Source organism: Lagenorhynchus albirostris, chromosome 1, assembly GCF_949774975.1.
Source record: "Lagenorhynchus albirostris chromosome 1, mLagAlb1.1, whole genome shotgun sequence".
In the NCBI taxonomy this organism is placed as follows: Eukaryota; Metazoa; Chordata; class Mammalia; order Artiodactyla; family Delphinidae; genus Lagenorhynchus; species Lagenorhynchus albirostris.
Window position 1 is genome coordinate 139,002,336 of NC_083095.1, and position 17,020 is coordinate 139,019,355.

At 45.6% G+C, this 17,020-nt stretch overlaps 1 protein-coding gene across 1 annotated transcript in view; it reads right to left on the bottom strand.

Annotated features, from left to right (window-relative positions):
* The window catches only part of ATP10A (ATPase phospholipid transporting 10A (putative)), a 181,279-nt gene that overhangs the window by 62,970 nt on the left and 101,289 nt on the right, over positions 1 to 17,020 (bottom strand). The window contains 1 exon segment of the mRNA XM_060155373.1: positions 4,392 to 4,477. Within this exon segment, the coding sequence (XP_060011356.1) occupies positions 4,392 to 4,477 (86 nt within the window).

Here is a 17,020-nt window from a genome sequence, read left to right on the forward strand (position 1 = left end):
GCATTAAAAACTAGTGGGCATTAAAGTGCACTTGAATAATGATGCACCTGACACTCTTATTTTAACAGCTTGAGCTATATTTCATATACCATGCAACTCACCCATTTAAGGTGTACAGTTCAGGGTTTTTTATATTCACAGCCTTGTGCAGTGCTCCCCACCAGCTAATTTGAGAATGTTTTCATCAGAAAGAAACCCTGTACCCACTGGCAGTCACTCCCCATTCCCATCCCACCCCCAACCGTGGCAAACCACGAATCCACTTTTTGCCTCTCAAGATATTCTTACTGTGGACATTTCACACCAATGGGACCACACACCATGGCTGACACCACCCTCTTGCACGAAGTGCTCTGATTCACATTGTATCTTTCACTCCATTCAATGTCAGCCACTGTTCTCTCCAGAATTAGGAGGAAGCCGGGGCTCGGAAACACAGGATAACTTTCCTAAGGCTTGGGACTTCTTGGTACGACCCCAAGCAAGCTTAGTTCTCCAGCTGCAAACAGCTAAGGTTTCCAGTTTGGATGGACTTGTCCAAATAAGAGTGAAATCAGATGGCCTGTCCAGTGGCCTATAGTCCTGGGTTCTCCAGTGTGAGTGAGGCTACAGGGCGGCAGCTGAGTTTAGGCTGAAGGAAAGCCACCAGGAGCAGACAGTGAGAGCCAGCAAACCAGGGAACTGGCTCAGCAGCTGGTCTACCCCCTGGGTCTAAATCTCAGCTCTACCACCCAGGCTAGCCCCACCCCTGAGCATCAGGACCAGTAGCGGGGCTGGGGACTCCTCCCTTCCTTCTGCCTGGAGGCAGGACTCAGGACCTGGGGTGACCAGGCCCCTCCCAGAGGCTCTGTTCACCTGCCCTTCCCTCTCCTCCCCTCAGCACTCTTCCTGGAGACTTCAGCCCGAGTCACGGAGGGAAGAGCTTTTAACACACTGTCACCAACACCCAACCTCCAGAGCTCCTGGCTGGACAGGCCTAGCTGGGAGAGGGGCCTGTCTGCACCCTGACATTCTTGTAGCAAATCCCAAATATCACCTAGTAGAGAGAGCAAGTCACAAACGCATGGAGGTTTAGGCACGCAGAGGCCTGAACTGGCCGGGCTCTATAGCATGAGCCTCAGGGCAGGATGGCTTGCTGGGAAAAGTAAGAGAAAGCATGACAAGGTTGAACGAGAGCGGGAAGAGGTTTCACCTGGGGAGAGTTGCCCTTCTTGCCTTTCTTGGGCAACGTGCCAGCAAGAAGGATGCATGCTGGGAACACTTGCTGGCAGCATCTCTCTGAGCGGCCAAGTCAGCCTAGCCGGCCATAGGCACAATGCTATCCACTTGAGGCCGTCTTCCCAAGAAAGAGGCAGCTGGGGCACCAAGTCAGCTTGGAGGCAATGCAGGGGCTGCAGGTGGGCGAGGGGCCAAGGGACACCCCTTTCCCGGATCACTGAATCCCTTTGCATGGAGGTCCCCACGGAGATCTCCAGCCTGGCCTTCTGTTATCTTCTCTCTTCCTAACAAGTGTCCTTCTTCTTTTTTGGAGGTTTTCATCTCTGGCCCTGTCCCTCCTTTTCAAGCCACATTTCTAGAAAGAGTGGTTGAAAGTACAATTCCTCTTCCATCTCCTATAATCTGGGCTCTACTCCGACAGTGCGGCCCTCCCCTTTCCCAGGTTCCTGTGGAGTCCAGCATCTGGCAGACCTCCTTCCTAAATGTCCCTCTGGGCCTCCTCCACTGGGTGTTGCCTTTGGAACCACATCCGCAAGGGATCCTGCTCCTGCCTGTTGGGATTGCTTTGTCTTCATTCCTTTTCTCTCTTGCCTTCTGTCCCATGTTGGTCTGGTGTCTCTCCGTCCTCAAACACAACTTCTAGACAGAGGTTCCCCAAACCTGTGTCTTTAGCGCCTACTCCCCTGAATTCCTATCACATAGATTTTTTTCTGTCACTCCACCGAATGCACTCGCCAGCTCCTCGAATGCAGTGAATCCCAAACCCCATCTCTCCTCCACCTATAGCTCCCCATGATCCATACATAGTAGACAAACCATCCTCCCAGCCTCCTCTTCCACTGTATCCCCCTCCCCAGGGAACATCTGAGTTCTCGCCTTTGCCTCCCTCCTGACCTGTCTCTCTCCCTGCTCTATAGTATGATAGTAATAATATATTACTATATAGTAATATAGTCAAAGAAATGTTAACAACAGCAGCAATGACCATAATAGTGGCCAATGTTTATTAAGCACCCACCCTTCTGAAAGCTTTCCATGTATTAAATTGACAAAGCTTTGCACCCATGACACAAGGGGGCTCCTGGATTCTCCCCATTATACAGATGAGTAATGTTCAGTAGTTCGCCAGAGCTATCTTGCTGGAAAGCGTGGGCTCCAGAGTCTGCCAGCCTCAGCACTAAGCCAGACTTGGTCAATACCCTTGTTTAACACAGAGGTAGCTCCCAAGGGCAGGACCAAGAGCTGCTGACTTGGGGCTAAACCCCCTGCAGCGCTAATCCAAGTCTTGGGCAGGCAACAAGAGTGTGAGGAGTGGTCTGAGAACAGGGCTCCAGAGGCCCCACAGAGCAGGAGAGCACAGGCCAGGGTATAGTCAGGAGAAGGAGGTCTAGCTTTTTCCTTTGGGAGAGTTGGTACCAAAAAATTACCCCATCAGCAAGAATGTCCACAGAACATTCTCCCTAGAGGCTGCCTCCACCTCCTTCACAGTAGTCATTTCAGGGTCTGTGGATCCAGGATCTGCTCTGTTCTGCCCGCCTGACCCAGGAGATTTGGGGTGGTGCAGAGGACGGTGCCACGTGTGAGAAGCCCAGGAGGGCCACAGGGGCTGAGAAACCCACAGCAGACCAGTTTCGGATGGATGGCTGAGTATCTTCCCCCAAATTTTACAGATGACATTTTAGTATTTTTCTAATGAGTTTTTACTCTCCTTTAACTGGTTCCTTTAAGGGGTGATCTAACACTTTCAAGTTCTAGTCGATCCTCAGACAAGTATCCGCAATTTCAGCAGGTGACAGGCAGTATCTGGCCCTTCGCTGTTCACACTTTTCATTCACTGACTCTCCCCCTGCCCCGCAACATGATGGGAAGCCTGTCGCGTGCTGGGCAAAGGAAACATTGCTGGACATGTCAGCAAAGCAGAAGACTTGACCTCACACCAAAAGCTCTCAGCAGTGGAGCCCCTCCAGGAGCAGAGCACCTGTGTTACCTGTGTGTCCTAGGCACCCACGCTGTACCTGGACCGCTAAGCAGCATCCTGGTCAGTTGGCCCTCGGAGCCGGACGGCCGTGGGAGGCCCCAATTCTCCAGGTCACACCTGTGGCCCCCAGGCTCATGCCCACACAGCTGGCTCCCTCTGTGGGGGGGCACCCTCACTGCCCCCAGCAGGCAGCTCCACAACTCCACGCTACACCCTGTTCTCTCCCTCCTCCCTTTTCCCCACACTGCCCAGCCAAGTCGTGCACAACTATTAACATGATTACGGTAATTTCCAACTATTCACAGAAGCAGAGATACCAGTCCATACTTCCCATGTACCCCCAGGCCAGCTTCAACAAGGACCAACAGATGGCCAATCCAATGTCATTCATCTACCTTTCCTGTCTCTCTGTTTTGGAGCAAGGAGCTGGACAAGTTAACATGTTCTAGGACTTCTTATTTTGTTTACTGTCTCTCTAACTAGAGTGAAATAAACATGAAGGCAGAAATTTCTTTTCTATTCAGTTCACTGTGTTATCCCCAGAGCCTTGAAAAGAGCCTAGCACACAGTAGGTGCTCAGCAAATACTTGTTCAATGGCTGAGTGCATGAATGAAGGAATGAACTTCCAGGCAGGCTCCTCCTGCCTGGGGCCTGTGCTTACATTTATGGGGCCACATGTAGTCAACCTTGTTTCCCACGTCCCCACCTTCTCTGGCTGCTAGAGGGAGGGGATCTGACAAACTTCTACTGCTGACAGGCTCTTACCAAGCAGCCCCATGAGCTCAGGTGCAGGGCAACATTCCTCAAAGGCTGCACCAAGTGGCAAAGAATATATATATATAGTACTGTACTATACTATACAAAGTGGACGATTGAACAACACGGGTTTGAGCTGCGCAGTTCCATTTATTCACAGGTTTTTTTCAATAAACACAGTACTACACCATCCGAGATTGGCTGAATCCGTGGATGCAGAATTGCACATCCAGAGGGCAGACTATGGAGCTTGAGCATCCAGGGATTCTGGTATCCCTGGCAGGTCCCGGAACCAATCCCCCATTGACACTGACCATGTGAATTTTCAGCTGGGTGGGGGTTGGCATCCCCCAACCCTTGTGGCTCAAGGGTTGACCGCATATGTACATGTAGTCTGTCAAACAGAAGGGGAAGCCCAGGCAGAGGTCTGATACTCACATGCACCCACGAAACCTAGTCAGGTCGTTGTTGGGCTTCTCACACTCGATTACGCTGGTGAACGTCAAAGGATTGAATTCGGAGACCTAAAATAATAGCACATACACATTAGAGAGATCTGAGCTCAGCCTGTCCATCTAAAAGGCACTTGCTTCTCTGTCTCCCACCCACAGCAGGAACATTCCATGAAGAAGGACTCTGCCTTGTAACCTGTGCAGAGTCTCTCTCTCTCTCACACACACACACCACACACAGAGCACTTGGCCTGTGCATCTTTGTTTTTACAGTGAATGACAGTGAGCCCATAGAACTGTAGCTCTAACGCAAATTAAGCACATATGGTATAAGAGGGAAGCCACTAGTGACGGGAAGGAATGAGTGAGTTTCTTGAGACAGACCAGCACCTTCCAACTTTCTATACAGATTTAGAGAAGCAGATTCCATCTGGAAAATAGGAACTTAGAATAAAAATATCACTTCCTCAATGTGCGCTAAAAATTCTTCACAGATATTTGGGGAAAAACAGTTAAATAATCAATGTGTCAGCCACCAATTTCTTTATTATTCTGCTTGATGAAAAAAATGACAGCTCACCACAAAGAAAGTCCTTCACTTAGAATTTGGCACTGATAGATGAAGCAAGGCCTGGCTCGCGTGGAGAAATGAGGAGTGGGGAGAGGGAAGGGGCGAGAGGAGGGGGGTGGTAGGGAGGGAAGAGAGAAATACCGGGAATATGTCTTTAGTGTAAATAACTGAGTACATTTATGGGTTTTTAAAAATCAGCTTGCTTTGATCAGGCTGGCCACTCTCTTTTCTCCATGAGTGTCACACGTGGTAAAAAAAAAAAAAAAAAAAAAAAAAGGACTTGTCTTTCCTCACGCAAGCATGGCGTCACAAAAAAAGTGCAACTGGGGCTTCCCTGGTGGCGCAGTGGTTGAGAGTCCGCCTGCCGATGCAGGGGACACAGGTTCGTGCCCCGGTCCGAGAAGATCCCACATGCCGCAGAGCGGCTGGGCCCGTGGGCCATGACCGCTGAGCCTGCGCGTCCAGAGCCTGTGCTCCACAACAGGAGAGGCCACAACAGTGACAGGCCCGCGTACCGCAAACAAAAAAAAAGAAGTGCAACTGGTTAAAAATCAAAGGAATAAACATTGTTGATACCCACCCAGATAACTATTACTCCAGCAAAACAATGCCCTCCCTGGGACAGGATACGGCTGTAAAGGCAATGACTCAAAAGTCTGTCCTGACTGTTTTCCCGTATAGCATGTACATTAAAAGAACTCACTACATAGTAGTAGCTCAATTCAACAGCTGAAAGGAAAGTGCCATTTTAAAAGGCTCTTCCTGTGGACTGAAATGGCCTCTGGCTCTGTTCCAGAGTAAGGCTATGCTTGGAGAAGCGGTGTTTATTTCAAGCCTTGTGCTTCTCTTGAAGCCAGTTGGCTGACTTTTCCAGAGCAGACATCTGCAGATACAGTGCCCAGGACGGCCATGAAGGGAGGGAGTTCTGCAGCACACCAGGGTTATTCTTGGCAGACAGGGAGGGTAGACTTAAAATACTCTGTCTCTGTTTATGATTCTTTCTCTCTAAGAAAAATGTAATGTGCATGGCTCAGAAACGGTAGAACATTCTGTCTCTGGGGCTTCAGAGCTGCATTTGTAATGTTCTACTAATAACCATGTGCCTTGGGGAATGTGCATCCCCAGGGCATGGGATGCCTGGCCTCCTCTGCTTTGTCTGGAATTGGGGAGGATTTTTAGAGCTGGAGGGATTTTTAGAGACTGTTATGGGTTAAACTGTGTCTCCTTACGCCACCCCCAGAATCCATACGTTGAAGTCCTAACCCCCAGTACCTCAGAATGTGACTGTATTTGGACATAGGGTCTTTTCAAAGATAATTAAGGTAAAATGTGATCATCAAGGTTAGCCCTCATACAATCTGCTTGGTGTACTTATAAGAAGAGGGAATTTGGACACAGACACAAACTGAGGGAAGACTGTGAAAAGAAAAAGGGAAGAGACACCCATCTACAAGCCAAGGAGAGGGGCTTCAAAGAGAGCAGTCCTGTGGACACCCTGATCTTGGACTCTGCAGCCTCCAGCACTGTGAGGAAATAAATTTGTTGTTTGGGCCACTCCTAGCCTTAACAAACTAATACAGAGACCATCTCTGAGTTTCCCATTTAAAAAGGGTTCCATGTCCAGAGCATACCTTTTGGATGAGAAAATTCTGCTTATCTTGATTGTTTCCAAAGTAATTGGCAATTTCTTAATAACCTCATTGAAGAAATATATTTATTCATCACTCCATCCAATCATCTACCCATCTCCTTCATGCCAAACTGGCCTCAAGGTAGTGCCCAAGTCATCCAACAGCCAACCTTCTGTTGACCTGGTACCGGAGCATGGACAGAAGGTCCAGTCTATCCTTCCATTCCAAGCATGCTAACTCCATTTTTTGAAAAAGCAGACAAAAAGTTGGGGAAGATGAAACAGTTCTGGAGATGGACGGTGGTGACTGTTGCACAAGAATGTTAATGTACTTAATGTCACAGAACTGTACATTTAAAAAAAAGTTAAAATGGGGAATTCCCTGGTGGTCCAGTGGTTAGGACTCCACACTTTCTCTCTGTGCTTTCACTGGCGAGGGCCCAGGTTCAATCCCTAGCCAGGGAACTAAGATCCTGCAAGTCGCACAGCGTGCCAAAAAAGGAAAAGAAAAGAAAAGAAAAGAAAAGAAAAGAAAAGAAAAGAAAAGAAAAGAAAAGAAAAGAAAAGTTCAAAGCAATAAAGAGACTCTATCTAAAAAAAAAAACAACAAAAAAGGATTAAAATTGTAACTTTTGTTGTTATGTGTATTTTACCACAAAAAAAAGTTTAAAGAAAGCAAATATAAACAATCATTGACAATTGACTGTGAAGAAATAGATGAATCATCAAGTAGCACCTAGCTCAGAGATCCAGGAATTTCAGCACAAATACAGAGAGCCTCATGCTTAACTCACCCAAGGGCACCTCTGTACCGTTATCTATATCATAATCATCAATTACAGCTACAATGTTTTATAGGTCACCTACTGCCAGGCATTGTGCTAAGTGGTGTTCACCACCACTCATAGCACCACAATGAGGTTGGTTTTCAAACTACCTTTAATGTGGGGTAATTAAGGACCATGTCCAAGGTCAAGAGACCTTGGAGCAAGTGAGGGAAGCTCCTTGGCCTCTCAGACATCCAGCTCAGCCGCCGACCTCACCAAGACTATCTTGCATTAACGAGAAAAGATAACGTATGTATAAGCCAGAAAGTGTAGAACTGATTCCACAGAAATTACCAAAGAAACAAACATGTCAAAGTTTGAATGTTTTCAAAAACATACGTCAATTAAATGTACCCCCTTCCCATCTTCAGCAATGCCCCTGGATGTAGTTAGCACAGTTCACTGAAAACCGGAGTAAAAAAATCAGGAGCCCTGGGATTTACTCCTAGTTCTTCTGATTAAGAAGTGCAGACCTCTTGGCATTTAGACTTGGCTCTCCAAGATCTCCGGAGCTCTGTGAATTCACAGTTCCATGAATGCAGAGGTGATTCTAACCACCCCCACCCCACCGCCTGCAATGGCCTTGGTACTGGAAGGCGCTGCAGAAGCAGCATGATCCACGAGGATACCGTCACACCAGCAGGCCTTCAGCCATGCCGCCCACTCTCTCCGCAGCTTGGCCACAGCACACCCAGCATCTTGGGCCAAGTGCAGCTGACATCATTCACTGCAGAGCCTACATGTCCAAACAAGCACCTTACTGGCAATAAAATGCACATGGTTTCTGCTGCAAACATTTCTCAAGCTTCTTTGGATGAAGTGATTTGACCTCATTAGGTAGGTGGGAAAGAAGAGGCAGGGTGGTGACACAGGGGAGAGCCCTGGCCCCTGCCTTTGAACTTGTATTTCTCTAGAAACTGTGGTAGTTGACAACCTTGTGGGCCAAGTCACCCCAGATTGTGGTCCCTCCTTCTTCCCTCCAAAGATGCCCAGCTCCCACATCCTCCTGACACTTGGCACCCCCTCAGGTAGAACAGCTACCTGCGCAGGTGCCATGTCCCTGGTTTAACCACACAGGGGAGTCTGGTATCGAATGCAGTGCCCAGACCAGTTGCTGAATGAATGTTTGATTCACCAGGAAGATTCTTTTTCTTTTTTAAAATTGGAGTATAATTGCTTTACAATGTTGTGTTAGTTTCTGCTGTACAGTGAAGTGAATCAGTTATATGTATACCTATATCCCCTTCCTCATGGACCTCCCTCCCACCCCCCCTCCCACTCCCTTAGGTCATCACAAAGCACCAAGCTGACCTTCCTGTGCTTTATAGCATGTTCCCACTAGGTATCTATTTTACACATGGGAGTGTATGTACATCAATCCTGATCTCCCAATTCATCCCACCCTCTCCTTCCCCTCCTGTGTCCACATGTCCGTGCTCTACATCTACGTCTCTATTCCTGCCTTACAAATAGGTTCATCTGTACCATTTTTCTAGATTCCACATATATGCGTTAATATACGATATTTGTTTTTCTTTTTCTGACTTACTTCACTCTGTATGACAGTCTCTAGGTCCATCTACATCTCTACAAATGACCCAGTTACGTTCCTTTTCATGGCTGAGTAATATTCCATTGTATGTATGTACCACAACTTCTTTATCCATTCACCTGTCAATGGACATTTAGGTTGTTTCCATGTCCTGGCTATTGTAAATATTGCTGCAATGAACACTGGGGTACATGTGTCCTTTTGAATTATGGTTTTCTCAGGGTATATGCCCAGTAGTGGGATTGCTGCGTCCTATGGTAGTTCTATTTTTAGTTTTTTAAGGAACCTCCAAACTGTTTTCCATAGTGGTTGTATCAATTTACATTCCCACCAACAGTGTATGAGGGTTCCCTTTTCTCCACACCCTGTCCGGCATTTATAGCTTGTAGATTTTTTGATGATGGCCATTCTGACCGGTGTGAGGTGATATACCTCATTGCAGTTTTGATGTGCACTTCTCTAATAATTAGTGATGTTGAGAATCTTTTCATGTGCCTCTTGACCATCTGTATGTCTTCTTTGGTGAAATGTCTATTTAGGTCTTCCACCCATTTTTTAATTGGGTTGTTTGTTTTTTTGATATTGAGTTCCACGAGCTGTTTGTATATTTTGGAGATTAATCTTTTGTCTGTTGCTTCATTTGCAAATATTTTCTCCCATTCTGAGGGTTGTCTTTTCATCTTGTTTATGGTTTCCTTTGCTGTGCAAAATTCTGTTATCAATCTTGTGTTTCACATTTGCATTAAATTAGTGGTCCCCAACCCTTTTGGCACCAGGGACTGGTTTTGTGGAAGATAATTTTTCCACGGATGGGGGTAGGGTGGGGTTGGGTGGGGGATGGTTCAGGCTTTGGACCATTACCGGTCCACGGCCTGGGGGTTGGGGACCACTGCATTAAATGAATGACTAATAAATACTCTGTAAAAGCAGAAGTGGACTCCCTCCATCCTATAACAGAAGCAGCGATGTCTGAAAAAGGCCATTTATAGTCCATTAAAGAAGAGACATTATTTTTTATCATAAAAAAGTTACATAGGTGGTGTTACCCTGGTGGTAAAAAAAAGTTACCCTGGTGGTGCAGTGGTTAAGAATCAGCCTGCCAATACAGGGGACAAGGGTTCAAGCCCTGGTCCAGGAAGATCCCACATGCTGCGGAGCAACTAAGCCTGTGTGCCACAACTACTGAGCCTGCGCTCTAGAGCCCGCAAGCCACAACTACTGAGCCCACATGCCACAACTACTGAAGCCCACACACCTAGAGCCTGTCCTCCGCAAGAAGAGAAGCCACCGCAACGAGAAGCCCCCGCACTGCAACAAAGAGTAGGCCCCGCTTGCCGCGACTAGAGAAAGCCCACACAGCAACAAAGACCCACTGCAGCAAAAAATAAATAAATAAATAAATTTTAAAAATTAAAAAATAATTTAAAAAATTAAAATGTTACATAAACCAGTTTACATTGCTTTGCCGATGGGACAAGCAGGTGCCGCCAGCAGGAACCTCACCTGGATCTCCCTGTGGAGACTTCAGAGTGAGGCTGTGTTGTCTTGGTCTCTGGGTCCCAGAGGAGGCTGGTGAGAGGACCCACAGAGCCTGGCAATACCACCTCCTGCACCAGCGGCCAGACCTGGGCACACATGAGCTCCTTCTATTCTCTGCCTCTGGGACCCCCATCCTGAAAACACCCTTTGTGTCCTGTGGTCTGCCACGATCTCCTCCACACAAGGGACTCAGGGTTCCCCTCCACCTCCAGCCTCAACATCACTGCCCCACAGTAGCCTTTGAAGGCTGATCACCCTACTTCGGCTGCTGCACTACAGAATGAGATCTGCACCTCCATGCAGCAGCCAGGCTCTGCCCAGGGGGCCCCGAGGTGACCCTGTTGGCTGCCCCCATCCCTCCTGGCACCCGTGCCTGCACTCAGGGGCCCTGGAGAGGCCCACACCTTTCCACATGACGTACTTTGCCCTCCCGCCTGACTCCACCTGGCTAACCGCCCCCTGCACTGCAGGATGTGGACAGCCCCCTGCCTTAGGTTGGGCAGGCGGGTACTGCTACTCCGTGCTTGCATGGCCCCCACACACATTGCTCCTTCCCTGGACCTCAGATTCTCTGAGGACAGGACTTCTGTTTCCTCAAGACCAGCACAGGGTCTGGTGCACACATGACCCAGGGGTGACAGATGCTTATTCCTCAAGGATCTCATGTACCACAAGCTCCCGAATAGACCCAGAGCTCCGTGCTGAGCCCTTGGAGGCCTGGACCCCTTGATTACCAGACACCCCTCACCTGATGCTAAGGCAGATGGGACTGCCAGGGGGCCCGGTAGGGCCTCTCTGTGTTCCAGAAAGCACAGTCCCTCTTTAACAAGTGTGAGGGTAGCAATATCAAATGATTTCTTCATAGCCTCTAATTTGGCTGCTTATTTATTGACGATGGGTGAACAATACCTGCATTAATTTAGGCAAAACATTTAACCCAAATGCATGGAATAACTATCCCAACTCTTATTTTCCATTTTTAGTACAATTTGTATTTACTACACGCCTGTCAGTGCTGTGGGCATTCAAAAGAGGGCAGACGGCCCAATACTGAATGAGGGAATGAACGAATGATTTACTGCAAAGATTAGATTGCCAAATCAATATTTTCAGTCAGTTACCCTGAAATGGGAAAGAAATCGTCTACCACGGTGTCCCCTGGCTCATGGCAGGGTGTCCCCTGATCAATCAGTTTTTATTAAATAACTAAAAACCTGAATGAAACCAAAGGCACTCTGGTCCTGGGGGCAGGAGAAGCCAAATGTATAAGGAGTCTTCAACCAAAGAATCTTCTCTCCAATTGGTTTCATAGTTCAGTGTAACGCTGGGAGTTTATGCCCAATACAAACAGAAATAGAATAGAAATTATCACAAAACACATTTAAGTAACTAATCTACAACTGCAGGAGTTTGACTATCATTTAACACATCCTAGATTCATAAGTGCATAAGGAGGCTGGCACAGCAGCTGGTGACAGGGCCCTGGATGGCAGGCAGTCCAGAATGTGGCGATTTTTCTGAGTGCCACACCGGCTCCTGATCCATCAGTGTCTCCAGGGAAACAAAGCTGACAGGGACAGCAGACAGGCATCAGGGCCTCAGCGGGCCTCACAGGAGGCTTCTGAACATCAGCGTCTTTGACAGCTGATAGAGACCTGATCGAGGGGTGTCTGGGCTGAGGCCTTCTTTTTCCAATTGCAAATTTTCCTGCCACAAGTACCTGCACTAGACTTCCCTTTGTGTGAAGGTAGAAAGCCAGGCTTTCATTTGTTAAATCTGACTTAAAAATGCACAAGCCAGCCCTCCCTTCCTTCCCTACCTTTTCCTCCTTTGTTCCCTTGTCTCCTTGCTGGTTCACAGTCAAAAAGCCTCAAAGCTTTAGTTTAGATGGTGGCCAAGTACAAAGGCTCAGAGTGCTGGGTTTGAGCCTGAATTCTCAAAATTAAAAGGCTTTCTTTCCCTCTCACTACAAATGCTCCATGCTGCCTCTGTAGGCTGTGACTGCCAGCAGAGGTGCCTTTTTTTTAAAAAAATCAAAAGTGTAAAGAGTATCTAAGGGCTGGCTATGCTTTCAGACAGTTAAGCAATAGAGTTGTTTTTACAGAAAACCAACTTCGAAACCTAAATGAGGGCCATTCTTTAAAATAGACCTCTTAAAGAATCTGTACTTAATCCAACACGGTGCCACTGCATAAAACACGTCTGGATCGGCGCTGCTGATCTGCTCTGCTCTGCCAGGTGACAGGCCAGCCTGTCTGCTTCCCAATGTCAACTGAAAAAAAATGCACAACCTAAAAGTTCAGAATTGTGTTTTATTCCGCGTACATTCTGAGGACCTCACGACCAGGACACAGCATCTCAGATAACACTGAAGAACCATTCTGAAGAGGTGGGGTGGGGTGGCCAAGATATATAGTAGTTTTTGCAACAAAAGACCAGGTAGTCGGAACATCAAAAGATTACTGTTGATTAAAGAAAACCAGATATATCAAGTTAAGGAATTTGGTGCTTTTCTCTGTATGGGAAAGATGCAAGAGTCTGGGCTCACTGAAAGCATTCCTTTGACATGCATCTCAGCTATCTGGGGCCAAGTAGCCTGTGCTTTCTCATCCTGAGTTTCTTCAGGCAGGCTGTTGGGGTGAGGGCGAGAGCGGCTTAAAGGCAAACACTGTTTCCATCCTGAGTTCCCTCAGGGCTCACTGTCCCTAAGGTGATGGCTTGATGGCTGCAACATCCTTTTTTTTTAATGATATAGCAGGTGATATTTTTCATTCACACCAACCACAGGCCTCCAGTCCCTCTTTCATCACCAAAGGTGATGTGTGATGTGTAGGCACAGACCGGGCAGCGGGTGTGAACCTGTCCCGTTTTGGAGATCACTGAGCAGACAGCCCAACTGGAAAAAAAGGCACCCACCTCTCACAAGGTGGCTTGAAGGGAACTGAAACCTGGGTGCATTTATAACCAAGTGGATTCTGAGGGCAGCTCCCAAGGGTAACCATGTAGGAGAGAGTCATACTGCTGGTGTTAGAAGAAAATCAGGATGGAGGATACAAAAAGAGGTCAGCTAAGGAGCCCTTCACTAACCTGGGAAATGACCAAAAGGGCAGCAGGAAAGTAGAATTCTAAAGCGCAACCAGACTAGTTCACTCATTGGAATTCAAGAGAGAGAAAAAAAATGCCCAGCTTGAAAGATAGGCAATTTGGACCAAACGTCCAGCTGGGGGCAAATAGAAACACTGGACAAAATATTAAAAACGACTGCCCAAAGGTATCAGAGATTTAACAAGAAGGTGAAGTAGAATCAAATCTAGAAAAGACAAAAATCTGCAGAGTTGGGACTGATCTTTGGGGCCTCTTTTTCCTTCAGGGAGTCTCTGGTCTCTAAAAGAGATAGTAAGAGAAACGAGTGGAGCTAATGAGACCAGTGGTGAGTGCAGGACCTGAGCCAGTTTCCTCCCTCTGCTGTAACACATGTGCTATCTTCCAGGTCTGGAGGTCAAAAGTTGGAAAGGGGCCTCACTGAGCAACCAAGGTATCTAGAGGGCTATGTTGCTGTGTTCCTTCTGAAGGCTCTAGGAGAAAATCCACTGCTTTGCCTCTTCCAGCTTCTCGAGGCCCTTCCCATTCCTTCACTCACAGCTTCCTTCCATTTTCAAAGTCAGCACCTGGGGATGGAGTCTTTCTCGCGCTGCATCTGACATTCACTATCCTGCCTCCTCTTTCACTTCTCAGGGCCCCTGTAATTACTAGGAGACTGCCTCAATAGTTCAGGATAATTAGTGATATTATCCCCACCTCAGGGACAGCTGATTAACCACCTTAATTCCATTTTCAACTTTAATTTCCCCTCGTCATGTAACACAACATATTCCCCGGTCCAGGGGATTAAGACATGGGCGAAAGTGAGGGGCTATTATTCTGCTACCATAGAACTCACTGGGGCCTGGCAGTGAACCAGAAGTAAGAGTGAGCCTTTGTGCAAACTGCTCCTCAGCTTAGGGTCAACTGGGTGGCCCAGAAAATATCACGAACTGGCACTGGATTAAGGTCATTCCAGATTGCGGGAACTCCCAGATAATGAACAAAACAAAGTCCTCACTTAATTAAAAAAAAAAACATATAATCCTAGTCCTCAAATTATTTATAAGAAATAAATTTCCAAGTACAATGTCAGACACATACTCAGAGATAACCAAGCACAACACAAGATAAGGTATCATACAATAAGAACCAACAAAAATAAGAATAGGATCAGGCTTATAGGGACTTTAAATTACCATGCTTGCGATGATCCTGAAGCTAAAGATAAGATTGACCAGACTGACACTTAGAAGAGCTAGAAACTATAAAAAATGACCTAACAGATTTAAACAAATGAACACCTCATACCAGCCAGAATGGCCATCATCAAAAGCCTACAAGTAATAAATGCTGGAGAGGATGTGGAGAAAAGGGAACCCTCCTACACTGTGGGTGGGAATGTAAATTGGTGGAGCTACTATGGAAAACAGTTTGGAGATTCCTTAAAAGACTAAAAATAGTTACCAGATGATCCAGCAATCCCACTCCTGGGTATATAGCTGGAGAAAGCCATAATTCAAAAAGATACATGCGCCCCAATGTTCATAGCAACTCTATTTACAATAGCCAAGACATGGAAGCAACCTAAGTGTCCATCAACAGATGAATGGATAAAGCAGATGTGGTATATACATACAACGGAATATTACAAAGAATGAAATAATGCCATTTGCAGCAACGTGGAGGGACCTGGAGATTATCATACTAAGTGAAGTAAGTCAGACAGAAAGACAAATACTACATGATACCACTTATAAGTGGAATCTAAAAAAATGATACAAATGAACTTGTTTACAAAACAGAAAGAGACTCACAGACAAAGAAAACAAACTTATGGTTACCAAAGGGGAAAGGGGGGGACAAATTAGGAGTTTGGGATTAAAATATACACACTACTATATATAAAATAGATAACCAACAAGGACAGGGACAGGGAACTATACTCAATATCATGTAATAACCTATAATGGAAAAGAATCTAAAACGAATATATGTGTGTGTATATATATATATGTATATATATATATATGTATGTATAACTGAATCTCTTTGCTGTATACCTGAAACTAACTCAACATTGTAAATCAACTATATTTCAATAAAAGTTAAACAAACAAAAAACGAACTAGACCTGAAAAAAAAAATTACAAGCTTGATTACTGGTTCAATGGAAGATTTGGTAAAGCTGAAGAGAAAATTATTACACTAGAAGAAAAGTTAGAAAAAAATAGAATAAGGCATTGGGAGACTAGAAGTTGAAAGCTAACAGAAGACAGGGTAAGAGACACAGAGGAGAGAGGGGGAAAGGCTGACATATTTGTCATTGGGAAGGAGGGAATGAATTATGCAGGAGGAATATTTGAAGAAATAATAGCTGAGAATTTAGTAAATCTGATTAAAAGCACCAAACCACAGATCCATAAACCTTAAATAGGTAAAGGAAGATTATACCTAGGCACACGACACTAAAATGCTGAAGACCAAAGAAGATAAAATCTTAAAAGGAAACTGAGAGTGTCACTGGCAGACTAGAACTAAAGAAAATCTAAATAGTGCTCTTCAAAGAGAAGGAAAAATGGTCCTGGTTCAGATGCAGGAAAGAATGAAGAGCAGCAAAAAGGTAAATGTGAGGGCAAATGTGAATACATGGTGACTGTATTAAACAATAATAATGACGTCTCAGGGGATTTATAAACAGTTATAATTATAACACATACCTATAAGAGCATGTAAGTTAAGAGAGAATAAAAAGATGTTAAAAGAAAAAGTCCTTGCATTGTCCAGGGAAAGGATAAAAATCAATTCATATTTATTAAATACTGATAAGTCAAACATGCATGCTGTAATCTCTAATACAACCACTAATATAAGAGTAAAGGAATGTATAACTTCCAACCCAGCTGGAGAAAGAAAAATAAAATGCTCAGTTGGGAATTCCCTGTCTGTCCAGTGGTTAGGACTCAGAGCTTTCACTGTCAAGGGCCCAGGTTCGATCCCTGGTCAGAGAACTAAGATTCTGCAAGCCATGTGGTATGGCAAAAATAAATAAATAAATAAATAAACAAACCTCTCAATTAATCTAAAAGCAGGCGAAAATGGAGGAAAAATGGAAAATGGTCCAGGCAGAACAAATAAAAGATGGAATCTTCACACTCAAATATACCTCCCAACAGTAACATTAAAAGTGAATCATGTAAAATCTTTTAGGGAAAACATAAAGATTGTCAGAATGAATTTTATTAAATACTCAACAATATGGTATTTGTAAGAAAAATACAGATACCGGAAAACAATGTGAAAGGATGAAAAATATATCTGACAAAGAGTAACAAAAAGAAAGCTAGTGTACCTGTATTAATCTTAGACTAGGTGATTTTGAATCAAAAAGCATATCTACATATAAAAAGGGTTA